A 25,234-nucleotide genomic window follows, 5' to 3' on the forward strand; every position below is an offset into this window, starting at 1 on the left:
AATGTCACATCTAAAGGGTGCGTGGGACTAATTATTTCCTTTCAGTTTGTCAGAAGAATGACTGTTTGAAACAGCTTCCCCTGTTTGTCTTCTCAGCTGCTTGGGTCTAAAGCCTGTAGTGTGTGTGTGTGTGTTTTTATTTTTCCAGTGGCCCTTTAGGGCTGAGAATCTTCCTGGCTTAATTTTCCCTTAAGTGAACGTCTCTCCAGCCCTGTGGCTTTCTTTCCCTGAACAGCTCTCTCCTTGTTGGATTAACATAGGAACGTTAACAAGTGTTTCTGGAGAGGAGAGAGGGAGGAAAGGGAATCGGGGCAGGTATACGTGTGTTATGAGAGCTGTACAGGAGTGCGTGATGCTGGGAGCGCGCCTGCTAACAGTGGCCTAATTGGAGCTTGGATCAACTCTTGCAGCATGGTCTCTTCTGCAGCTGCTGGCAGGATGCCTCTTCCTTCAAGAACTTCGGGCTGAGAGTGCAGTGCTTAATGGAAGTTGCAGTGTTGCGCTGGGTATGGTAGGCACTGAAATTTCTACTACTTCCTATTTTTGAAAGCCCTCTCGTGCCTTTGACACCAGTTCCTGTTAGTGAAGATAATTGTTCTGTAATTGCACAGTTAGATTTGGCATGTGTTGCTTGCGCTTCTTCTGGAAGAGAGAGGCAGGTTGACTGATAGAAACCCACCTCCTTCTCTGCTTCCCTAGCCAAGATCTATTAATGGTAAAGCTGGGGGGAGGGCCGCAAGGACCCACGCTCCACTCCTTCCTTTGCTCCTTTCTTCTTTTTTAACCCCAAGAAGGGAGAGAATTCTTGAGTTTGTTCCTCCACCATGAGACCACCGCGTGCAAGGAGGGAAGGATCCATCTTCGCTATAAATCCCACAGGTGCTGAGGGGGAGAGCAGACGTGTCGTTCCCACGCACATGCTGCCTGTGCACTCTTCCCTGAACGCAAGGCAATTCACTCGGTGCTTTCTCATTAAGATTTAATTTATTGCTGACTATTACTGTGGCTGGTTCTCATGCATATGAGATGATTTTCCCCCTCTAGTGTGTTCCATGGATATGAGTGTCTGTGTTTATACTGGCTGAGCAGTGGGAAGCACTGACTTCTGCAAGTGGGGGGACTCTGTCACCAGTCCTGAATCAGGAACTCCTAGTCTTAAATACCCAAAGGACTGAAATGCCTTTTTCTTTATCAGGCAAATCTCATGAGCTTCACTTCAGAGAAAGGTGATCTCTAATCCCAGGGGAAGACGTTCAACTTGCGTGTTTCTTTGCGTGAAGATGATCTGGGCCCTACAACTCTTTTTTTTCAGTTTAATGTATGGGCTTGGATGTGCCTCTAACCAACACCCTGTTCCACATGAGCCTACGGTTGCAGAAAGCAAGGAAAGCCCTGTCCTAGAGCTACCTGTCTGGAGCGGGAGACGAAGTGGTGCCCAACACACTCTTGCTTTCTGGTCTCCCCTTAGAGCTCCCCAGGATGTAGCAGCATAGTTGTAATGAGCGTATGCGGTCCTCATCTGCCGCTGGGCTGTGGGAACAGAGCCTAGCTCCTCTTAGTCTTTCTGCCACAAAGCTTTAAGCTTAGCTCTCTGAGCTTTGGGGGGACCCTTGCGTGTCCCCTGCACGGAGGAAGAATGGCTCCATGAGTCTGGAGCAGGCTAAAGGGGAGCCCAACTCCATGGGGGTGAATTTCACTGTGACCAGATCACCCCTCCGCTCTGTATTGCAACTCGGTCTTCATCCCTTCCAGTGACTGAGGCTTCTCTGCTGCACCCCGAGGCTGCTGCTTGGGACTCCGTCGAGCATGGGATGCGGTTGCTGTGGTAACCTAATGATTAGCTCTCGGCGCTAGCAGATAGCGCGGAGCTCGTGGGCCGTGACTGAGCCCTAAATGCAGCTCTGTGTCTCGCCGGTGTGCACAACTTAAACGTATTTACCCTTCACGGGAGCCGTATGTCTTACAGTACTGCAGTGGCTTTCCTACCCAACCTGGGTACGGGCCTTTCCTCTTTCAGTGTCCTTGAAGGGAAGAGGCTTTTAAAAGTGGGATTCACTGCAGGAGCTGCTGCTGAGTACTGGGGAGCACCTCTTGGAGTTGCAGACGCTCAGGGCAACGCTGATGACGCTCAACTCTCCTCCCATGTCGTCGGGCAGGGACAGAGTTCTACTTCCTGGCCTAAATGCAGGCTTGGGACTGATGTGTGGTTTCTTGTTTCTGTGGTCTCTTGACTTTCCCAAGTGGAGAGTTAGCAATCTGAGAGGGTATTTGGGGTTCTTAACTCCATTTGTACTTAAAGTGGCTTTATTTTCATTGACCTTGGTATGAGTCTGAGTCAGGCAGCGACTTCCAAGAAACTTGGGAAAGGGACTCTAGCATCTGAATGCTAATGGGTAAAACGAGACCAAGTGTCTGACTGTCTTCTCATGCCCCTGTTAGCTGAGGTAGTGAGTTTAGTGGATTGACACTACTGTTAACAAAGCCCCAACTCCCTCAGCAGTAGCCTAATAACATCTTATTTTGGATGAAAATGCACGCTTACCACTTACTGTTTGCTCCTAACTCTGCGCAGCAGATAAGTCTTTGCTGTTCCCACTGTAGCGGTATGGCCTGCACCTTCAGACCTGGCAAGGAGTCGTCCCTGGCAACTGCTGAGATGCAGCAATGCCCTGAACAAGGGCTCTCTGCAGAAAAGCTGTTAAATGTAACCTCCTTCAATGCATACTGCACTGGCACTACTAGGAAGTATTTTTGTCATCTTTGTGCCATGATCTATGGTCTACTTCCCTTGATCCTGTCTGTTCAAGGTCTGAAACAGTTAGGTGTATTAAACACAGTGACTAGTGCAATTGTGGCAGCCTTTACGTGAGAGATCTTTGCTAACCAAAGGCTGACCTGGGCCGGTGTAATTTAGAGAGCTCCTCCTTCAACCTCCCAGGCTGTTCATGCCTGTGTTAGCAGCAGACAGCAGCTGATGTGAATTTGGTCCCAAGGTGTCTTATGCTGATTTGCTGCTTCTGAAGTGTCACTGGTGCAGCTTCACAGCAGTGGCAGTAGCAGAGCTCTTACCAAAGTTTTCAGCAGAGAGGTAGGTCTGCCCTGGGCAAGGCTGGATAACACCCATCCAGACATTCACGTTCTGTTCGCGTTAGCTGCTGGGAGAGCAAAAACTATGGCTGGAATGTCAAGAGCTCCGTTTCTAGGTGAGCACCTCAATAAATGGCAGGAGCGCACTCAGTGCTCTGTAGTGTCTGTTCTTGGTGAGCACCGGGCCCTATTGGAGAGCCAGTCCTATCGTTATAGGCGTCTTAATGCAGAAATTGCTCTGCAGCAAGCCACAGGCTGGCAATAGCTTGAACTACATGCCTTGGTGTAACCTGGTGTGAAGCCTTAACGTAGTGATGTCCAAAAGCTCCTGGTAGGGGGAATGGAGCCTGAACATGCAGCATAAATCCTCTCTAATCAGGTTAATCTAAACAGGGATTAAACAATCTTCTTGAAGCAATTGCTGATCTATTGTTGCTCTAAAACTGGTTCTTGTCCTGTTCGGCCTTCCCTATTGCTGGGCGTTTGTGGGGGCCTGCGGAAGGTTAAAGAGGAGCGGGCTTATGGGGTCTGGATACAGCTGCATCCTCTGTGCTCCTCCACGCGCTAGTGACAGATGAGGGCTGGCTGGGATCTCATGGCCGATACCTGTCAGGTGCTGGCAGCGGGCTGAGGTGGGCAGACTATTTCCCACCCCTTGGATCTCAGTGTTATCTTGTCTCCCCTAACATAGCAGGCAGCTGGGCTGATGGTAACAGGACGGGTCCTGTTTGTCCCCTACTGCCAAGAGTTGGAGCAGGGAGTGCATCGCGTTTTCTTGGGAAGCTGGCTGGAGAGAAGGTGTTCCCTTCTCTGGGTGCACGCTGCGGGGCTGGCGGGGAGCTGTTTCTTTGCCTTTTCCCCTTTTTACAGACTACATCTGCATTGTTTGGTTTTTGGTGTGGGTGGGGTGGGTTCTCTTTATTTTTTCTGAGATGCTGAGGAGGAGACTATTTTTATTCCGAGTTTCCTGCATTGCTGCTTTACTGAGATGTGCTGCTCTTGCAGGTCTGTGGGTTGTATGTGTTTTGCTTTCCTGCTCCGACAGCACTGCTATAAGGCAGCAGCTTTCAACTAGACTCTTGCATACACAGCTGGCATTCTGCGAACTTATCATCGTTTGACCACATTTTGGTTAGCCTCGGGCAGAGGTGCTAATGCTGATTCTGTGAATAGACAATTGCTGATGCTCCAGTAGGCAAGTTCCCAAAGCACAGCCCAAGGGCTTCCTAAGACCCACAAATCACTTATGTTGGTCTGTGAAGGGACAGTACTGCAGCTACCCTGTAGTTTGTTATGGAGCCCTCAAGTGAGAGGGTGGTTCAGCCGCCAGTCGGACTACGTTGAGTGAGGTATGGGAATTGGAGGCCACAGAGTTTAGGTTATAGCCCTGACCAGACAGCCCTTCACCTCCATGAAACTAGGACCAGCGTTGTGAGGAGAAGCCTTGAAGCGAGTTAGACCTCCCAGTTCCTCTTCTGTGAAGAGCTGCAGTCTGTTCCCTGGTTTTGTTTTCAGTGCACTGGTTAGACCTGGTGACCTCTTTTAAGAGCTGTTGCAGTGGGAGGAGAGTCTGATTGCCCTGTCTTTCAAGAGAATTTATCCAACCTGAAAGTGAAACTGGGCTGCACCGCGAAGCGTTGCGCTGCTGTGCCCCAGAACTGCCACCTTGGTGCCTCGTGTGCTGCAGGCTGGGAAGCCTGTTCTGCGAGCCGGGCTCCTCCTGGGCCCTCACAGCTCTCTGCCTTCGAAGTGTTAAGATGTGAGCCAGGGATGATGCAGCGTCTGTGCCTCCAACCTACTCTCTTGTACTAGATGTTAACTTTCCGAAAATCTTAACAGTGTCCGTTTCTGCTGCTGAGCTTGGGTGTCCTGCTTCAACTCTTGCAGATGAGAAATGCTGAGCTTGGGTGTCCTGCTTCAACTCTTGCAGATGAGAAACCTCTGATAATTTCTGAAGGATTCTCCCCCCCCCCCCCCTTGTTCATTTGCTCTCTGTCATCTCGGTTATAAACTCTAAAGGTTGCAGTGGGATGTCTTCAGTTTCTCTGCCATCCCATGCGAGCGGTTAACACCAGTTCAGTGTCATGTTTCCTCTCCAGGCATTTCTCAGGGAGCTTTCTGTGCAGAGGAGTTTGTCTCTACAGTGGTCAGTGGTGAGGCAGTCTGGAAGCATTCTTCTTCTAAACCATTTCCTCAATGTTACTTGTAATGGTCCAGATACAGGGACAGGGTGACTGCTCAGACCAGATCTAGCCATTGGGGATGTATCCTCAGCAATGCAGGATGTAGCCGACCCCTGAGTGAAAGATCAACACAGGTACCTGAGTGGCAGTGAGATGTTGTGCAATTGGGACTGACCATGCCACTACTTGGCAGCATGAGAGAGAATCTAGTCATGAGCTGTGTAATGGTCAGATCAAGCCTGGCTGAAGATGTCTGCACACTGAACCTCCAGAGTCATGGCAGGGATTTGCTGCTTGCTATTCCCTATTTCTTCTGGGGATCTGGAGGTTGGAAGGGCCATGTGAAGTTTGCCTTGTCTGCTTAGGGGCCTGTAGTAGCCTCCATTGTCTTCAGCTTTAGAATTAGATATTTGCTTTCTGCTAGTACTTGAGTTCTCCTGACTGCTGATTTGCGTTGTCTGTAGCAAAGGCTGCATGCACTTTTCAGAAACTCCTATATGGCACTTAGCTGCTGGGCTTGCAGCCAGACCACAATGGAGTTTTCTTGTTTTGTGTAGCACTCCCATTTTAGGTGTGTCCTAAGGATTCACTAAACACATACTGAACTGGTATAGATAAGTAGTACAGTCTGCGCCCCCAAGATGGGCACTGATATGCTGACACAGTTTATGCCGGGGTCACGAGGTACTGCAGTACTATTAAACTATGATGGGAGGATTGTGTGGCTCTAACTTTGGTAAAGCAAAACCACCCCACTCCCCTCTGACCCTTCACAACTGAAGCAGTGAAACAGGCAAAGTCATTGTAAACTAGAGCTATGTAGCATTTAGTTGAGCTAATGTTACTCTTGGGACTGTTTAACACATCTTCGGTTTTTAATTAGGCTCTTTCCAGGATCAGAGAGTCGGGCACAAACCTGAAATGGTCTTATCCTCTGGAAAAGCAGCAACTTTATCAGGGGAAAAAAGGGAAAGGGGAGTTTGTAGTTTAGCTTCAGTTAACATATGAAACTGAACTGTAGAACCCAGTGAGCAGTGTATATCTGCTCTGGAAGATGATAACTTCCAGATGAGAGTGCACAGTGAGACACACTGTCATCTCAAATGGCTACTGCTAAATCTGCAAGCGTTGGAGTTTCTGTAGTCGCGGTTCTGTTACTGCTGCTGAAGTTGTGGCTCTGCTCTGGAGTGGGGGCCAAAGCACTTGGCTCTCCTGGGACTTCTCTGGTTGTAGTTGTCAGCAGAGTAAGTGGGAGAAGGCAGCGAATGTGGCTGTTACTCCTAGGAATGCCCGTAACTGATGGCCTACCTTCTCTTTGCAGACACTATCCAAAGCAGTCCTTCACCATGGTGGCAGACACTCCCGAGAACCTGCGTCTAAAGCAGCAGAGTGAGCTCCAGAGCCAGGTAAGCATGTAGATCGCTCCTTGCCCTAGGCCAGTGTACTTTCACTACATTCTTCTGTGCTCTGATGCTTTCTTAAGGCCTTCCCTCTGAAGAGGGAGAGGCAGGTTTGGGGCGTGGATCCTTCTTGGATTTCATGCATCTGAACTGTGCTTGCTGTTCCATTCAGCCGTGGCCGCTATGATCTCTCAGAAGTAAGAGGTGTCCAGCAAGCAGTCTGCCTCTCACAGTCATGTCTGTCTTGTGCCAGTGTATCTTTCATCTACTGAGATCCAGCAACACAATCGAGTGAAATGACAAGCCGCTCATCTGGACAGGGAATTACTCCATAGACAAGTATTTCAAGTAAACCAAATCCTGCAGGACTTGAAAGCTGAGAAGCAGAAATATAGAAGGGATAACAACTGGCACAGATTTTTTTTTTTCTCCCCTCTAGTGGGAAGAGAAGAGCCTGTTTGAATAGGGTGTTGTCTAGATGTGTCCCATTCTATACCCTTAAGGTGTCCCTGGGTCAGCAAAAGCCCCCAGCTTTGAGGCACAGCTCTGAGCTGGGTTCTCGCACTGATAACTTTTGATGATACAGTAGGAACTCCCCCCCTTTTTGGGGGGGACAGGGAACAATCTATTTTCCTTCCTCTCTTACTCTATAAGGTGCTGAAAATGTATGCAAGTTGGGAAGTGAGTGATGCTTTTAGCAGAAAAATAGCTGGAAGAGCAAGGTTTGGTGGCTGGCTTTGTTCATGTGACTTCAGTCTGCCAAGAACTGGCGTTCTTTGGGCATGGCTGAGCCCGAAGGTTAGGACTATGTTGGAGCGTCTGAGACGAGGCCCTGAACTGTTCTGTCCTAAGCTTTGATGTTGTAGAACTGCAAATGTGTGCTCAGAATAAGCTGCATTGGAAGAAAATGCATCCAGGGGCACTTTTGACTTGAGTCAGTCTCTCAGGAAAACACAGGATGTGGCAACTGTTCTGGGAATCTATTTAAATTTTTTTTTTTCCTTTGATGAAAAGGGGCAAAAAGACTGCCCGGAGTGTTGTCAACAGGGCATGCTGGCTTAGCTCAGCACTGTAACAGTATTGGTCCTTAGATCTGAGCAGAGGGTGCACAGCATAGGATTTGCCTTAGTGATGTTTTCAGGGTGAGCAGTCATCTTTTGGGATCAGTGCATTCCTCTGGCTGCTGTGCTGTGAAGGATACAGTGACCTTCCTTTCTCCTCTTCCCATTAGCCTGGAAGTGCCACAAGTTAAAAAGCAGTTTGCTGGTAAGCATTTCCTGCTGGAGGAAGAAGGAGAAACTCACTCACCTGTTAAAAGATAGAGCTGGTGGTGCCCACCCAGCCAGCATCAGGTTTTGAAACCTCTGCTTTTGTAAGGTCTCTTCCTCAGAGCAAGTTGCCCAACAGCTACCTGGCTTGCATAAACGCAGCTCGGCTCATGCAGAGTTTTAGAGCTCAGCCTGGGGCGTGCTTTGTGTTTCATAGAGCTGTTAAGGGGACACAGTTGCTTTTCCATGGTAACAATCAAGATAATGCTGCACCAAATGCTCTGGAGTCTCCAGCACTGTTTTCACAATGAATTCGGGCTCTTCATTAGTCCTTTCCTATTAAAGGAGACCCTGGGGAGGGAGTGTGCTGGGGCTGTACTCTGTACTGCCTAGGCTTTTCTATAGCTTGTTGGGACTCTTCCAGCTCCTTGTGTGTGTTGTGCAGGAAGCAGTTGGGAGCAAACGCTGTGTGTATGACAGCTGTATTGCAGGAGGTGACGTCTTTATTCTTTTGGGCCGGTGCCTCCTGAAAATATCCCTTCTGCCTGTTTGGGAAGGGGTTGACACAGCTGCCATAAACACGAAGGTGGTCTTACCTGATCTAGCAAACGCAGCTGCTCTGCTCTGTTGGGCTGCAAAGACTGCATCCATGCAGGCCTGCGTGGCACTGCCTCAGTGCGTCCTGCCAAAGCTGGCTGGGTCTCCGCTCCCTTCCAGTGTAGCGTTCTCGGTTTGTGTGGTCTGCCAGTGCCTCTAGGGCTGCATATTGCTGCATGGTCTTGTGCTGTTGCCTGCTGTCCTCCAGGCCAGAGGAAGCTGTGCTCTGTGACGCTGCCTAGAGCTGTAAAACTGAGTAATGCTGGCACGAGCTGCGGTCCGGATTTGGAGTTGTCTTCCTTCCCCTTTGACAGCGCTGCTGGGTGGCATGACAAGGAGCTCTGCTGTGTGCTACCTTGCGGGTGTACTGCCCACTTATGCTGAATGGGCTGGGCTCCAGGTTACTTGTTTCCCTTCTGTCCAGGAGCTTGGTGCAGTGACTTTATTCATCCCATTTTCTTCCTAATTGAACGCCCCTCAGCATCTTGCTGAGACCCAGACATCTGCCCAGCTGGAATGGCTGCCCAGGAACAGAAGAGGTTAAAGGGACGGTGCCTCAAGCATCTGAGCTCTGGGAGGAGCTCCTAATGGAGCAGCATCCTGTCCTTCTGTTGCATAAAAAGGCAAAAAGATCCTGTGAAGAGGAGGGAGCGGGGAGCTTCGAGGGAGCAATGGGAGATAGAATAGCTGAATCAGGTGGAAACTGCCAGAGTGGAGTGCCCATAGTCCTCCAGGGAGGACAGATCCTAAACACTTAAGATAAGATCTTAATTTCTCTCTGCCTTTGTTCTGCCTACAAAGGGAGTCTCCTATTTTCCAAGCACCGAACATTCATATTTCTTGGAGCACTCTACCTAAAATGCAGCTGCTCTGTGCTCTATTGACAGTCATTTCTTAGTAATTGCAGGAGCTATGCAAACCCTTCAGGATTGGAATAGGTCACTTCCAGTCCTTCTAGAGCAGGCAGAAGGATTCAGCCTTGCAAATGAACTGGATAAACTTGAGCTGCTAGCTGAAATGGGAAGGAAAGCTTGTCAAAGAGGGCTTGCTGGCTCTGCTGTACTGTGACAGCCTAGGAGGAGTGCTTTTGTACAAAAGTTTGCCAGTTCAAGTGCTGTCTGAAAAGTGCCTGTTGCAGGAGCGTTAGCCAGGATGCAGAGCTCTGCACATAAATTTAGTCATGTAATTGCTTGTGGAGTGAGATCAGGATTGTGTGAACAGTCGCATCTTACCTTCAGGCTAGCATTTGCCAGCCAAACTCAGCTGTGGCTCGGTCTTTGGTTCTTGCAGTGAAGCTTCCCAGAGTGCATGTCCCCCTGGGAGAAGCTGTGGCTGGGAACAGCTGGTAGCAGTGTCAGGAAAAGGGAAAATGGTGGGTCCCTCCCCTCTGGTTGGGAAAGCTGCAAGGAATTTCTAACTGTGGTGGAGGGTCATCCCTTGACAGTGGGAGGTGATGCTCCAGACAAGCAGCCAACAGCTCTGCCCCTTTCTAGGCCCTTTCCTCTGCAGCAGGAGTCTTGTAGGCCTGGAGAGCTGCAGAACTTGTAGGTGACCTGGAGAAGGTTGATCCTATGTTCCCTCCTGCCAAAAATACACTCTCTGTCCACCTTGGTGTGACTGGAAAAGCTGTTTGTTTACCAGAGCCACTGTTTGGGGCTGTGCTGTGAGCAGGGAGGTGGAAGGTGATAATGGAGGAGCTGTGTGCTGAACTGGAGCTGTTTCATGCAACTCTTGATGTACTCTTCTATTTATGTTTACTGAGAAGGCGTCTTTTGTTCCGGTCACTGACAGAAGCTGGATAATAATGTCTTATGCAGCTAAGTAAGTCTCCAAAGTGACAGCTTTTACGCCTGCAGCCCTCTCTTATAGCCCACGTACGGCAACAAAATTGCAGGGTTCCTATCCTGTGGCTTCTTCAGACTCTTAAAATTGGTGTCTTTGGACACAGCCTTTCCTGTCTGAGGGTGGAGGCTCCTGTGGCGTGGGAGACAGGTAACTGTCTTGTGTCCTGAGCCTTTCCTTTCCGCAGCAACGCATGTGTCGCCTTGGGGAGCCGCTGTCAGCGAGATCAAAGATGTGGACACAAGCGCTAGTTTAATATGCTTGAGCTGAGAGCTGCTTGAGTGTTGTAATGCATAAAGGGCAGTTCTTCTCTGGCTCCCTTTAGATAACGCATGGGTGCATGAATTGTCAGTCTTATTCCCAGCGCTGGGGAAACAATTCCTCTGAGGAAATTAATTCTGGATCCCGTATTAGTATTATGGGATGGGACCCTGACAGACTAGGTGTGGATACAGGTTTGGGAAGCTCTTGGGGAAAACGGATCTAACGCAGCACGTTGTGGATGGAAGTGTGGTCTAGCTGGCTGCCTGGGCTCATAAGTGCATGGTATGATCTGTGAGCTGGTGATGGCCCATTGCCTCTCTGCTCCTGTAAAGCTGAGCGATGCAGACAGTGCCAGGACAGCGAGACTGAAGGCTCATTAATACAGTGTGTAAGTGAAAGGCGACTATGAACTAGAGTGACAGCAGCAAGTAAATGAGCAGGTAGGTATGGCAGGAGCACAGGCAGAAGTGACAGTTCCTTAGAGCCCCTTGCACAGCATCAGGTTGGTTCCCAGCAGTACCCTCATGCTTTGGGGAAGCACAGCGGGACTTGCTGAATTGCACGTGCATCTCCCTTTTTATCACCTGATAAAGTCTCTTGAAAGGCTGTCGGCAGCCTGTGCGGATGGATGGGATTCTTCCCGCGGCCTCACCACCTGGGGGTCGTGGGTCACATCTCCCCACCCCTCCTTCCTACCCGGTTCCCACCAGCGTGTTTTTGGCCTGCCTTTGTCCCCGCTCCTCTCTCATGCTCATAATGGCCTGGCGCCGAGCATCGCATGGGAAAGCGCTGGCTGCCTGACTCCTGCCTGGCCTGGTGCAGGCAGCCCAGCCCAGCCTGTGCCTGGTGCCCATATAAGGGCAGGGAGAAGCTGAAAGACGCCTTGTCTGAACACTTCCTCCCTCCTTTCCGGCCCTGTCGCTTAACCCTGGGTGATCCGCTGCAGCCTGGGAGGACCCAGCCTCTCTGTATGCAGAGCCCAGGCTTGCCAAAGCCAGGAAGGGCAGAGGTTCCTGTTGGATCGTGGGGTTTTTTTTTTTTGGCCTCCTCCCCTCGCCAGCCTGAGCCACGCTGGACACGGGGTGATGGTGGCTGCATGCCTGTCCCAGCCAGGCTCCTGCCCTGCCGTTCTTCCTTTTTCCTCCCAGCATCGCTCCCGACGCTCACATCATTCTCCGATTTCCGTGGTCCCGTGTGCTGCGGTACCCTTGCTGTGATGGTGTAGTGTAACCTAAGCTAGCTGGCAACACCGGTCTTGGGCCTGCCCTCTGGTACTAGGCATCTTCCTCTGACTTGGGATAGGTCCCCACCTTGCAGCCAGGCGTCCTCATACATGAATAAATCTTCCTTGGGGTTAGGGCCAAACTCCTTTATCCTGAATGTTGGAGTTAAAAAAAAAAAAAAAAAAAAAAAAAAAAAACCACCCAGGGAAGATGAGTAGGGCTCTAGACAAGATTTAGAAGGGTAAAATAGATTATGGAACTTATTATAGGAACCAGCTAGCCTTGCAGTTAGCTTCTCCCTTGATATTCTTTGTTGCTGTTTTTCCTAGCCATGGGTTTCTCATAGCTAGTCAACTTTCTTGAAAGTTTACTGCTGATGCTGGTGCCCCTTCCTCGGGGCTGGCTGAGCAGAGGGCTGCTGGATAAATCCCATTCTTGTGAGCAGCTTGTTGCCAGCACAATGGCAGGGACAGCATCCCATGCCCAGCCTGGGAAGATCTAAAGGAAAAAAGCCTTTATTGAAAGTAGAGCAGATAAATGGTTGTATTTGTCCTTTATGTGCCCAGTTGCAGATGTAGTTGTGCTTGCTAAGGCTGGGGTTTTTTCGACTGGCTCGCAGGACTGACTCAGCCCCTCCTGATCCACTGTCTGGGTGTGTGTCATATTTTGTTGCAGCAGTGTTAACTTTTGGGTTCCTTGTGCCTGATGCCTAGCACCTCAGGACTGCTTCCTAATCAGTGATGCTCTTCAAGACAGATTTTTTTTTTTTACCCCAACTAGCAAAAGCATTTCTCTCCATCTTACTGCTTCAAATGGACAGTGGCTTCTGCCTTGAAATTGGTGTCTTGTGATTCTCTGATGTGCTTTGGCATGCTGGTTGTATTGCATCCTCCTAGAGTGTCCCCCTCTCCCCAACAAGATTTGTTAAGGTTCATTAAGCTTTCTAATGTCACGTTAGAGTTAGAAGTCTAATGTGACTCAAAGAGCATAAAGTGCTTGGACTTGAGACTGAGTTTCTGTGATACCAGCAACTGTGCCTGTGCCATCACCGAGAAGAAGGTTAGGGGCTCTGATGTGCTTCTGAAGCTTTGCGTTTCTCCTGGCTTGCAGGATAGAAAGAAAACGCCAAGCAGAGCTCTGTCTGCCAGCGCTGAGCTCTTATCTGCACCACGGTGACCTGTGCAGCTAGCAGTGAGCTCTCCTGGGTGCCTCCTGATGACCTTTGCGGAGCTGGTGCCCGGCTTCCCCTCCTGCTCTGAGCTAGAGCACCACGGGCTCTGCTGGGGCCAGCGCGAGCAACAGGCCCGGTGGAGTGAGACCTTGGTCTCCTGCCCTGCTGCTCTATGGGAGCAGGGCTGCAGCCAGCTTCCTGCTCTGGATTCGGAGAGTCTTGGGGTAATGTTTAACCTGGAAATGGCTATTTGGCATGCTGTGATCTGTGGAGCAGACCAGAGGCTGTAGTGAAACAAAGGAAGCATCTGCATCTTGGAGCTCGCTCCTGTGAGGTGTTTGCTAGCCCTGATGTAGGCGAGCGTATAGCACCGTGTGCTAACCACTGGAATTCTGCAGCGCCTCATCGACACCAGCCTTGCTAACTGAAATCTTTAAGTCAAGACAAACTGTTACCCTGCTCCTGCCTCCATTTGGTCCTGACCTGCCGCAGCCTCGTTTTAGAGCCACCTAGGCGTGGGAAGGACGGACGGTGTTATCCCTCAAGAGTCATCCCTATCAGCTGCGTGGTCCTGCCTGCTCTCCCAGTGTGTATTAGCTAACATCACGCCCTGGAGCTAGACAGGGCCACGGAAGAGCCCAGATGGCAGCCGAGGTGTGTCTCTTAGCTTCTTGGATTCTTCAAAAGATGCTAGAAAATGTTTGGCAGCCTTCCTTGGAAGGTGTTTCCCGGCCCGGCTGGATGCGCTGTCTGGATAGGGCACAAATATGTGAGGTTTGAAGGAGCATCTCCGTAGGGGAGAGTGCTGGGAAGAAATCGGCGTTATCCCTCCTCCCTCGCGATGCTGCTGGTTCTCTGCCTCCAAGCTTTATCTTGGCGTTGCGCACGAGTACAAGGCAAATCCATGAGCAAAGCAGTCATCCCCACTGCTCGCTCGCGCGCGGGAGAACGTTTTTTGTTGCAGAAGGGCTGCTGCGCTCGTGCCTTGCCTCCCTTGGACGGCTCGCCCCGAAAGCATGCCCTTCCTCCAGGAGGGTCTCTCCGTGCTGTGAGCACGCAGCGCGGTGGGGCAGGGGCTGTGACACGCTTGTACGAACTCTTTCTTTGCGCGGCCAGCCCCAGCTTCCTGTGTATGCATCTGGCACGCTCCCATCCGGCTGCGGGGTGGGAAGGGTTACGGGAAGCTGACTCTGCTGGCCAGACACACTGGTGTCTGGCCCCTGCTTAGACAAGCGCTTCCCTGCTCCCACGTGGGGAGGGGGTGATGCGTCTGGGCTCCCCTCGCTGCTCTTCCTGTGCTCCTGGCCCTTAGAAGGAGGCTCCTGCTCCGTTTCTCCTGCAGCCGGCAGCGGGAGCTGGAAGCAGCTGGAGCACAGCTCTCCCCACCGTGCCCGCGGCCCTCCCGCAAGCAGGAGGTGGTAAGCGGTGGGCATGCATCTCGTGCAGAGAGAGCTGTGGTGCCCTCGCAGACTGCTCTCTCTGCGTCCGCAGGTTTAATCCGCTTGCGTGAGAGGCAGCAGTGACCTTCTCGTTTCGGTGGCAGTGCACAAGGCAGCTCAGTGGAGACGAATCACAGGGAAGGGCAGGCATTTTCCCCAAATGAGTGTGTTTCTTCTTCTTTTTTTTTTTTGTACTTCAGGCTCAGTGGGGTTTCTCTCCAACCTCATATGAATCATGAATTTTCCATCTGGGTGCAAACGTGCTTCGGACCTGGTTTGCTTGTGCCAGTCTGTGGGTGCTTGGGTGCTTCTGAAGCTCCAGCTGCTGGTCCTCCATGTCAGGCCATGCCTCTGCATGGCACCTCTGCCGTGGTGCCCCAGCCGCTGCAGGCCCAGATGCTGGCAGAGCGGGTGGCAGAGGCCAGGGCATCTCTCTGACCCCGAGCTCCTGCCTTTTGGCTTTGTCGCATGGCACGCCGCATGTGGGCTACGTGCATCTGCTCTGCCCTCCCTGTGGAAATGGGGAATCTTTCTGGCTGCTCAGATCTGAAAGTCAGCGAAGCTGCTCTATCAAGGCAGGCTGAAAAGCTGGTTTGTGTTTCCTTCCGCGTTGGAGTGATTGAGTCAGCGGTTGGGTTGCAGCCTCTGCAGAGGCTGACTCTGCTTCCGGGTGATTCTGGTGGGAACAGTGTTCCTGGGCAGGGTAGGGTGAGGCAAGACCAAGGGCACAGACTCAGTAGCACCCCGCGCCAAGACCAGGCCAGGAAGCAAGTCTAGGTTGTGGCAGCTCAGCGTGTTCAGGAACTGTGTGCTGCTTCCGCTCCCTCTCACAGGAGAGGTAGAAACCCAAGTCCTTGTTGCTTAAAGCTATCTATAGATATTGGGGGGGGAGAATCTGTTTCTGGGGGTGATGGGAAGAGAAGCTGATGTTAGTGTCTGGCAAGCAAATGAAGATGCCTGTGTTCTGCCTGCTGCCTTCCCCCACGCTCTGATTTGGTTATGGCCTTTCTGGGCGCATTTTTTCCAGAGAAGGCTAAATGTCCCTTGATGTAGAAATGCTCTTGTATGGGTGCAGCCCATAAAACCCTTGGGGCTCCCAACAGGGATTACCACAGGTCAGCTGATCCATGGTATGCGCAGTGTGCGCGTGCTGGTGGCCCACAGGAAACTCAAAGTAAAACTGAGTTACCCCTGCCCTGTTGAAAGAGAAACAAGATCAGCAAATGCATAAGAAGCTGTTAGTGTTTCGGCTCTTAGCAATACCCCATGTTACTATTACTGGATGCGTTAGGGGGTCATGAAGGGCACAGGGGAGAGTGAAGTTCTCCCTTGCCACGTAGGGATGCTATGCATGCTGTTTTCCTCCTATGCTTAAATCTGTTTTTTATCTTCTTGCTTGTATCCAGATTCGCTACAAGGAGGAATTTGAGAAGAACAAGGGGAAAGGCTTCAGTGTGGTGGCTGACACCCCAGAGCTGCAGAGAATCAAAAAGACTCAGGATCAGATCAGCAATGTGAGTAGCTTCTAATCTCTGTGTGTGATATTGTGACCTTCCTCCTGCTGCGCTGCTGAAGAAGGCTGGGGGGTGCTCTGACTGCAAAATGAGGAACAAGGGCCAGTGCTCTGATAGCTGTTAAACAAACAAGGTTGCCTCATCTTTAAAGCCTGGCAGGGTAATTCTCAAACATGTTCTCCCTGGGCACCTTGTGACCTGTTTTTTGGAGGTGTTGTGTCTGCAGCTAGACATCACGCATGTCTCTGAGGTCCTTTGTACTGTGAAGGCTAACAGATATAGAGGCTGCAGCCAGATGCAAAGAGGTATCAGAGTCTTTAACTTCTTCCTAGGTGCTCATGTAAATATTTGTTGTGAGAAGCAGCAGTGTAAATGAGATGAAGGGGAGCACCAGGGAATGGCATTCAGTGGAGGAGGCAGATGGGGGGGGGTCCCATCTGGCCCCCTATTGTGACTGTAACACAGAAGGAAGATGACCCTACAGGCTCTGGGCTCTATGGAGAAGACCCAGTGCTGCTTCCCTGTGAGTGCTGAGTGACTCTATCCATCCTTGTTTCTCTTCGACTTGTATTTGTGTGTGGCAACCCCAGCAAAAGGCAAACCCCCTTCTCCTGTCCCTTGTGCAGTGGCAACTGTCCTCTGCCAGGTTCTCCTTGCCTTGACCCCCTCTGGCTTGTGCAAAGCCATTGCCAGCCATCCAGCTGCTGAGAGCATTTGCTACAGCTGCTGCTGTTGTCAGTTTGTGCTTGGGCTCTGTGCAGTCCCCAGAGTCCCACCACCTGCTGCTGCTGGCCCCTGAGAGTAGGACAGGCAGCATCATCCACTTCCCTAGCTAGAGCCCTCATCTCTCAATAGCTGCTGCCTTTGCTGCAGAAGAGCAGCCTTGCAGGGAGCGAGCTACTTAAGCTAGCTACTAGAGCTCTGTGCTCTTCTGAGCACAGCTTCCCTCCCATCAGCATCCTGCCGCAGCCCTGATGTGGAGGGGTTCCCGAGGGCCGTGCACAGCAGCATCTTTGTCTTCTCTTGACCTCCTCCCCCCTGGAAGGGAGCTCTGTCCTGTGTCTGCAAGAGACCCAACTTTTCCTTTTCCAAAAGTAATATTAAAAACCATTTCCAGGTTCGGTTGGCAGCTGGCCTAGCACTTTGAGCTTCACCCAGTAGCCTCTAGCAATATCCAGATGCTGGTCGAAGGGACGTGGTACATGAGGACATGGATCTCTGTGTGTTGCCATGGTGAAAGAGGAAGATATGCACACTCACACGTATAGCTGCTGCATTGGGTGTTTTGGACTTGGGGCAAAATCCCCTTCCCGAATCCAACCCTAGACTGCTGGGCATTGTGGCACAGGAGGCCTGCAGTAACATATGCCTCCAGCAGAACACGAAGGGTTAATTAATCTTTAGCTGCAAATGAGTCATGTGTATGTTCCTTATCAAATGCTCAGAAGCTGTTGCAAAACCTGGCCTAGCAGAAGACAGGATGGAGAAGACTGGTTTCTCACTGACCAGTAAACTCCTCCCAGAGGCACAGTGTTGCGAAAGAAATCTCTTAAGCTTCCACTCAGACTGATTCTGTGAGTTATTGTCCCTCTGTAGTGCCCTGAGCTTCTCTTGATAGCTGAGCCCAGGACAGACCGCCCAGAGCACTGCCCTGTCGGAGGAAGGCCCAGTACCTTGACCCGAGGGCTCTGAGCATCTCTATTCCAGCCCTTCTCCAGCTGCCATAATGCCCTGAGTGACCATGGCAGCCAAACTAAGATGGACCTTAGTCTGTTTTCCCCTATGGCAGGCTTTGAGTCCCTTCCCTGCAGCCTTGGGGGAAGTGGTGTTTCCCTTTGCGCCCCCCTTTAGGGTACTGCACTGGCAGGGGCATGAACCAGAGTCTCTACAGACAAGGTGAAGTGAGATATGGCTGGAAGCCTGTCCTGAGAGAGAAAACGGAGCTTTTTCCCATCCTCAACAAGAGCACCTCTACCTGCTTCCCAAGGGTGTCTAAGGGGGCTGGATCTGTGCTTGTAGAAATACATAGAGAGGCAGGATTGTGCCTGTGCAGTCAGTGGGAGTTAACATGTATACACAAACACAAAAATGCCCAAAATGCCCAACAGGGGGGGAGGAGACTGTTTATTCTCTTCCTTCTGATCTCATTGTGTGGTTCTCCACTCTGGCAAGTACTGGTTTCTCCTTGGGAAGCTACATCATGTTATCTGAACGCCAAACCTCAGGGCAGCGAAGGCTCAGTCCTGTCCACTGGGGCAATGGGCCTGGCTGGAAGGCTTTCCCTTTGGACAGCTTTTCAGTTGGCTCTGAGCTGGCAGGAGATGAGCACAGCTTCCTGTGATGGTGCAATCCTTTCCCTTTCCATGGAGTGGGGCTGCGGTGATTACATTAAGGGAACCACCTCTCTTTCCAAAAAGACAGCTTGTGGAGGTTCCAGATTTTAAATAATGCAGCCAAGAGGTGAGACACAAAGGGAGCCACCAAGCAGAACAAGGGGTGAGACTGGTCCTGGCGATGTCATGATGGTTCTGCTGTGGAGTTCACAGGAAAGGCAGCGATGGCTCTGGCCTCAGCACCTCTGCAGCACACGCTGTCCCTAACCACCCTCTGCGGAGGGTGCTGATCCAGTCCTGCTCACGAGAAAGCCCTCTTGGAAAAGAAGCTATGTAAAACTGAAGCATAAACTCCTGCTGCCAGGCAATGCTGCCCTGAAGCTGTCCCTGGGCAGTCTCCCTACAGCAAATAAAGAAATAGGCTGCATGAAGTGAAGTGCTCCCTTCAAGACGTTCCCCTTCCCAGAAGTGTGACTCTGCTCCAGGCTTTGCCTCCTGCCTGTGCAGGGAGCCAGGGTGTAGCGCCCTTCAGTAAATAACTGTTTAACCAGCAGGCAAATAGGCTCCAGGTGTTTTCCAATAGCACTGTATTCAATTAACACAAGTGGCTATTAATTTTTACACCTATGCCCAGGCGATTGGGTTAACCCTTCTGTCCTGCCTGCTGCTGGGAAGGTCCCTCTGTGTGCTGGCTGTGGGGGAAAGGTTCTGACTAGTCAAATGCAACTGGTGTGTTTGGTATCTGCTGGCTCCTCTTTTGAGTCGCCTTCATTGAAAAGGCCTGAGGCTTTCTCATATTTCAATTTTAAGAGAAATTTGGAGCCAGATGTTGGGAGCGATACTGCTGCACTCAGCTGAGGCTGCAGGGTTAGGCTGCAGGTAGAGACTGGAGATCCTTTTGTCTGTCATTTGCAAGTCTGTGTGCTGAAGCTCTTCCCCATGCAGGGAGCTGGAGAAACAGAAGAATCCAGGGACCATCTGGCCAGCAGCCTGCATAAACCCTCCCTGCTTTCATGTGCAATCATGTCTCTTCTCTCCCCCAAGGACGTTCAAACTGGGCAGAAGGCAGCAACGTGCCAGCCTTGCATATTGCGCAGGGTGGTGGTTGTTGGCGCAGAAAACGCCAACCATCTCCCTCGTTCCTTCCTCTGCTTGGTTGTTTTCCATGCAATCTTCCCAGCCTGATTAGCCACTCAGGGCTATGTTTAGGTCACTCCCTGCAGTTGTGCTTCCTTGGTGCTGCGTCAGTGGATAATTGCTCTTCTCCTTCGCCATGTCTCCCTTGGGGTTATTTCAGGTGTTGGTGTGCAGTGCAGTGGCAGGGAGAGGGTTTGAGTCCACATGCCCTGTCCGATGAGGTCCTTGTGGTTTTAGCAGCCTTACCTTGTTGTGGCTGGTCCTCTTGCCCATCATCCGTGCTCTCCTGCCCTGTCCCTGGGTGATAGGTGTCCAAAGGGGAAGGAAGCCCACCTCATGGTAACTCCTGGTTCCTTCTCTTCGGGCTGCCCTGCTGGCAGTCCATGTCTAGACCGTTTCCCCTCCTCGCTGCCTGTGGTGGTGGCTGTCTGGTTAGAGCTGGCACTGGCAGGGTTAACACAGAGATCCTCACTGAGAAGTGGTGCAGTGAATCTCATCTGTACGCTCCTCTGCTGGGACTCCCTTCCTGCTCCCTCTGTCTTATTATACCTACTCCACTGTTTGAGTAATTGTTGCCCTGTGTTTTCCTGGAAGGCAGCCACTGCTGCTTCCCCTCCTTGCCAAATGCCAGAGCCCTAATTGGGTGCTTGGGACCACTTCCAGCTCGAGGAGTCTGCCGCTGTGCTGCCATGCTCCAGAGGTCAGAGCCAAGAGCGAAGGATGCTCCTGGGAGAGGAGGAGCTGGCAGGGTCGGACCAGTCCAGCCACGGCTCTAGCCGAGCTCTACCGCTGCCCGCCTGGACACAGAGCTGCGGTACCTGTGCTGATATGCCGTGCTACAGCCTGCTGTATGGGGGTGGCTGGACACTGGGGCCTGTGCGAATGCCCCTGAAGCCCGGGGGACGGCTGCTGGCCAAATAGCTGGGAAGAGAGAGCCTCCACGGTGACTTTGAAAGCGGAGACAGCATCTCCCAGTGCTGCTAACGCACAGGCAAGGACTGGCTTTGGGGCCTTGGGCAGGCAAGGGAGCTTCGAGACATGTTGTACAGGGCATGCTGCTGGCTCCTGGTTTTCTGTCACAGATAGTGTAGGGCTTGTGTCTGTAAATAGCCAGGCTGAGAGCCTCTAGCAGCCCAAAAGGGATGTCCCGTCCTTGAATTTGCATCCTGCCAGTGCAGGAGGATCGCTGAACTTCATCTGCCTCTGAATGGGTACCAGGACCACGTGGCAGAGGAGATGGGGGAGGAAGAAGTCCCCCAGGATTGCCAGGGAGGCTGTGAGATGGGTAATGTGCTGGCTGAGTCCTCAGTGGCAGACAGAAACGAGCTGGAAGCAGATGAAGGGCATTCCTGGCGCTGAACGGCTGCCTGAGCTGCTGCCCGTGCTAGGGGACTGGGACCTGCAAGCTGGGATTTGTGGAGGTTTGGCAGAGCTGTCTGAGCATCGCTGGACAGCAGAAGAGAGGCACTTGCCTTGCATGTGGTCTGGAGCCTCAGCACCCTGGGGATTGCAGGGTGGCTCTGTTCACGGCCAGGCTGCCTTGAGGGAGGCTGGCCGACCCTGGCCTCACGCTGTGAACAGCCTCGTGGCCAGCTGGGGCCTGAAGAAACTGCCTGCCTCGCGGTTTCTGCAGGCTTTGCACACTTGGTGTATTTGCCTGGGGTGTAGGCGTGAGGACCCTCACCCAAGGGGCTGTGGGATGACGCAGGGAGCATGCGAGACCCTGTTAAAAGCCATCCTGGGGGACAGAGGAGAGGAAGCATCCCTGGCTGCGCATCCTCCAGGGCCCAGCCGCTCTAGTCCCGCGTTGCAGAGTGTTCCAGGCTGCGCTCTGATCTCTTTTCCTCTTTTGTCACTGCAGATAAAATACCATGAAGAGTTTGAGAGGAGCAGGATGGGCCCGAGTCCCAGTGAGGGCGCTGAGCTGGAGCGCAGGAACTCCCAGGAAAGCACCAACTACCGGAGACCTGCAGAGCAGAATCAGCCACCTCACCACGTCCAACCCAGCAACCCAGGTAGCACTCGGGGTGCCGGGCAGGCGCTTTCCCTCTGGGAAGGGCTGAGCGTTTCAGCCTGCCCCAGCCCCTGCTGCTTGGGTGGGCCCACGGTCGCTGGGGCGGCGGCCGGCTCTTCCCTGGGTCTGGGAGCCCTGCTGTGTTCCTCCTCTGTTAGAGCGATTCGGGGAGCTCTGCTGCCTGCTTGTCTCTGCTTCAGGGCTGTTGGCCGCTAGAGCCTTGCGAGGCCCCTGCGAGGGGCCTTGCGCTGTGTCTCGAATCTCAGCACGTAGCAGCAGCTCTGGCTCACGGCTCTGTCTTTCCTTTCCCAGTCTACCAGCAGCAGCAGCCGCCGCCGTCGTCTCAGTCCTACGGCTACAAGGAGCCTGCAGCACCAGCCTCTACGCAGCGCAACGCTCCTTCTGGAGGGGGGGTGAGTGTAGCCAAAGGGGGGACAGCACCCACCCTGACGCCAGCCCACAAGTTTCCTTCCCCCCAAATCAGGGTTTGCTCCACTTGGGAAGCTGTTCCCAGCTCCTGGGTTGTGCTCTGGATGCTTCGTTTCTGCTCGCCGTAGCTATTGCTGGCGGCAGCATCCAGCGCGCTGCACAGTGAGAATTTCCTGGCTCCCGCACGGCTCTTGGGCAGGTCCTGGAAGGGCTCCTTGCCCCGGGATTCCCCAGGGGGTGGGAGCTCTGCCCATCTGGGGCAGGGGAGGGTCTGTGCCCGCTGACCCCTCTCTCCTCGCAGAAGCGGTTCCGCGCCGTCTATGACTACAACGCAGCCGACGAAGACGAGGTCTCCTTCCAGGATGGCGACACCATCATCAACGTGCAGCAGATCGACGATGGATGGATGTACGGCACGGTGGAGCGCACAGGAGACACGGGCATGCTCCCCGCCAACTACGTGGAGGCCATCTGAGCCATGGGAGGGGACGGGGCGTGTGGCTGACAGCTGAGCCCCCAGCCCACGCCGGCCCCAGTGTGTGTGTGTGCGTCTCTCTCTCTCCCACCCAGCATCCCTTATCCAGTGTGTTCTGCCGTTGCCCGCCGGAGCTGCGTCCTGACATCTCGGTTACTTTGTGTTTCTGCACCCGCCTCTGGTTTCTCTTGCCAATTTAGCTTTGTTCTGTAGCTCTGTCGGGACTGAGGGAGCTCTGTCTGCAAGGGATGTTGGGGGCTCAAGAGACCAAACCACCGTAGCTTTCCCTCTCCTTCAGTCTCCCTCCTCTCTAGCCTTCCAGAGGGGCTGGGGCACCCTCCCAGGGGCTCTGGCGTTTCCTGGCTGGGGGAAGCAGCCCGAGTCACTGGGATCCTGCGCCAAGGGAGGAGCTGACCATCTATTAGGACCAAATTCCCTTACCTTTCGTAGGGACAGGCCAGGTGGGGAGAAGAGCACAGGGCCAACGATTAATGGGGGGCTCCCACTGGGTTGTCTGCGTGGATGCAGCGAAGGATGCTTGTCCCAAGGGCTGCCCTGGGCCGAAAGGAGGGATGAGCTGGCAGCATCCACCCTGCACTGCTCTTGCTCTGGCTCATCCAGTTGCTTCTCCCATCTGCTCTGTTTAGTGTTTCCGTTCAGTCTTTGCTCCCTTTAAAATGTTACAAACCAGAAGAACAATTCATAGTTAAAATTTTAAAAGAAATCTTTTACTTGCGATTCAGAGCAGTTACTCTGGACAGCCTTGGAAGTGGCTCTTGCTTCTGTCTTGGGGTTTGGCTGCCTGTGACCCCCGTCCCACCAGGGTGCTGGCAGGGGCAGAGGGATGGAGGCCTCTGGGAAGCCGTGCTCAGGTTCCTCCGCACGCCAGGGCTGAGCAGGGGCTGGGCTAGCGCTGGCAGAGGAGCAGCCGGGGCGTTGCTTGGGCTGGAGGCCTTTACTCGCGCTTGAGGGCTGGAGAAGGGCCAGGGTTGTCTCCCTGCCTCCCCCCTCCTCTGGGCTGGCAGGGAGCGCTGTGATACTGAGACCTCACGTCCCCCCTGCGGCTCTGGCCTCCTCTCCTTGGGCCGGGATCTCGGGGATCCCCTGGCTCTTCTGTTAGCCTTCCCTCCTGCTGGAGAGGGGGTGCGTGAGCCCAGGGACCACGGGCCGCCGCGGGGCCCCGTGCCTCCCCGCACGCCTCGTAGCTCCCCAGCGGCGGTGGCTTCCGTGGCCACGACTGACTTGGGATCACCCACGTCACGGACCAAAATTTCAAAGCACGTCTATGTCCCCTCCTCGTTCGGGCTCCCCGGTCTCGGAGCTGGAACGGCAGGGGCAGTTGTAACTGGAAACCCGTGCGCTGGTGGGAGCACTGGTGCCCTTGTCCTGGGTCAGAGCTGGACGCTGGGAGCAGCCTCGGCTCTGCCTCCGCGCTCGGGGCCGTCCCCGGCCCCGTGCTCGCGCCTGGCTCCGCGGGGACAGCCGAGCTCGGGCTGCTGACGGAGGGGACCGTCCCCTTGCTGGGCTGCTCGGGGCTTCTGCTGCCTGGCCAGGCGTGCTTCGAAGGGGGAAGCCGCCGCCTTCGCTGGTTCCCAAAGCGAGGAGGGAGCCTCGGGACCAAAGCGGCTGTGTGCGCTGCTGGGTTTAGATGCTCCTTGGTGCTGCCCGGTGACGAGTGCCCAGGAGAGGATCGCGCAGCAGTCCCCTCTCTCGGAGCGCGTGGGGCTGCGGCGCTGGGATCGGGATGACCTGCCTCGAGGGTTTCTGGCACCGTGGAAGCCAGAGACCCGCGTGGGTAGAGCGGGACACGGCTCTGTCCCAGGGGCCGGAGGGCGCGAGCCAGGGGGAGGTGAGCGTTTTGCTCCTGGCATGGGCCTTACGGGATGGCAATCCCGGTCGGTGCTAAAACAAGTGAGCACAAGAGCAGGGGAGAGGGGGAGCCAGGAGGGGAAGGGTCTGCGTCTCTCCCTACTCATCCTGTTCTTAATCACATTCTTGTCTGGGAATGGGGGGTGGGGGGGTGGGAGTATCAATGTGAATAAACCATTTTTTAATGGACCAAATAACACAGGCAATTACATTTTGGTATACGGACCTTTTTTAATGCTACCTTGAAACCATTGTCCTAAATCTCTCATGCCTTGCCCTTTCTCCCCTGCTGTGGGAAACAAAACCTCTTACTGCTTGATTTCTGCCTTTTCTCTTGACTTATGCACTTTTTTGCCTTTTTTCATAGCTGAAAAGCACCTAAACCTGTATTTAAAATAAGTAAATAAATAAAATGTTAAAAAAAAAATTAAAAGCTAAATTGCTTCTCATCATGTGTAAAATAAACCTCGTCCATCTTAGCTTCCCTGGTTGCGTTTCAGTGCTGAGCTTAGAACGTTTGTTTTCTTTCGGATCAGGTGATTGATTGGGATTTGTCCTTGTGTATTGCTTCCCATGGGGTTGAGCACCCACGAATGAAATGTTATTTGGCCTTTTTAACCAAACCATCAAATGGAACAAACCAACCGATTCTCTTCCTGGTTTGCTCAAATTAAAAATAAAAGTATAATTTTTACCTGCTGATTGTGCTGGTTTTAATTGTGTTCGCTTCTCAGTCACTTTGACTGGTTTGCCGCTCGCTCAGGACACAGCGGGACCTGGGGGCTGGGGGAGGCTGCCGGCGGCGAGGCCGTGCCTCTGCCCGGCTCCCCGGCACGCGGCTGGACGTGGGAAACGCTGGTGTCCCTGGGAGCTGCTCCGGGATGCAGAGTCTTGGCTTGTTCCTTGCTCTTGCGTGGCATCAAGCTGCCTTTGGCCTCGCCAGGGATGCGCCTTGATGGGGCCGGGCGATCCGGGCTCGCGCTTCCTCC

At 52.9% G+C, this 25,234-nt stretch overlaps 1 protein-coding gene across 1 annotated transcript in view; it reads left to right on the top strand.

Annotated features, from left to right (window-relative positions):
* The window catches only part of LASP1 (LIM and SH3 protein 1), a 40,432-nt gene extending 15,493 nt beyond the window's left edge, over positions 1-24,939 (top strand). The window contains exons 3-7 of the mRNA XM_068918925.1: positions 6,592-6,676; positions 15,881-15,988; positions 21,320-21,473; positions 21,785-21,885; positions 22,203-24,939. Coding sequence (XP_068775026.1) covers positions 6,592-6,676; positions 15,881-15,988; positions 21,320-21,473; positions 21,785-21,885; positions 22,203-22,376 — 622 coding nt within the window. The 3' untranslated portion in view covers positions 22,377-24,939. The remainder of the gene's footprint in view (positions 1-6,591; positions 6,677-15,880; positions 15,989-21,319; positions 21,474-21,784; positions 21,886-22,202) is intronic.
* The last annotated feature ends 295 nt before the right edge of the window (positions 24,940-25,234 follow it).

The sequence above is a fragment of the Struthio camelus genome, chromosome 25 (genome assembly GCF_040807025.1).
Source record: "Struthio camelus isolate bStrCam1 chromosome 25, bStrCam1.hap1, whole genome shotgun sequence".
Taxonomy (NCBI): Eukaryota; Metazoa; Chordata; class Aves; order Struthioniformes; family Struthionidae; genus Struthio; species Struthio camelus.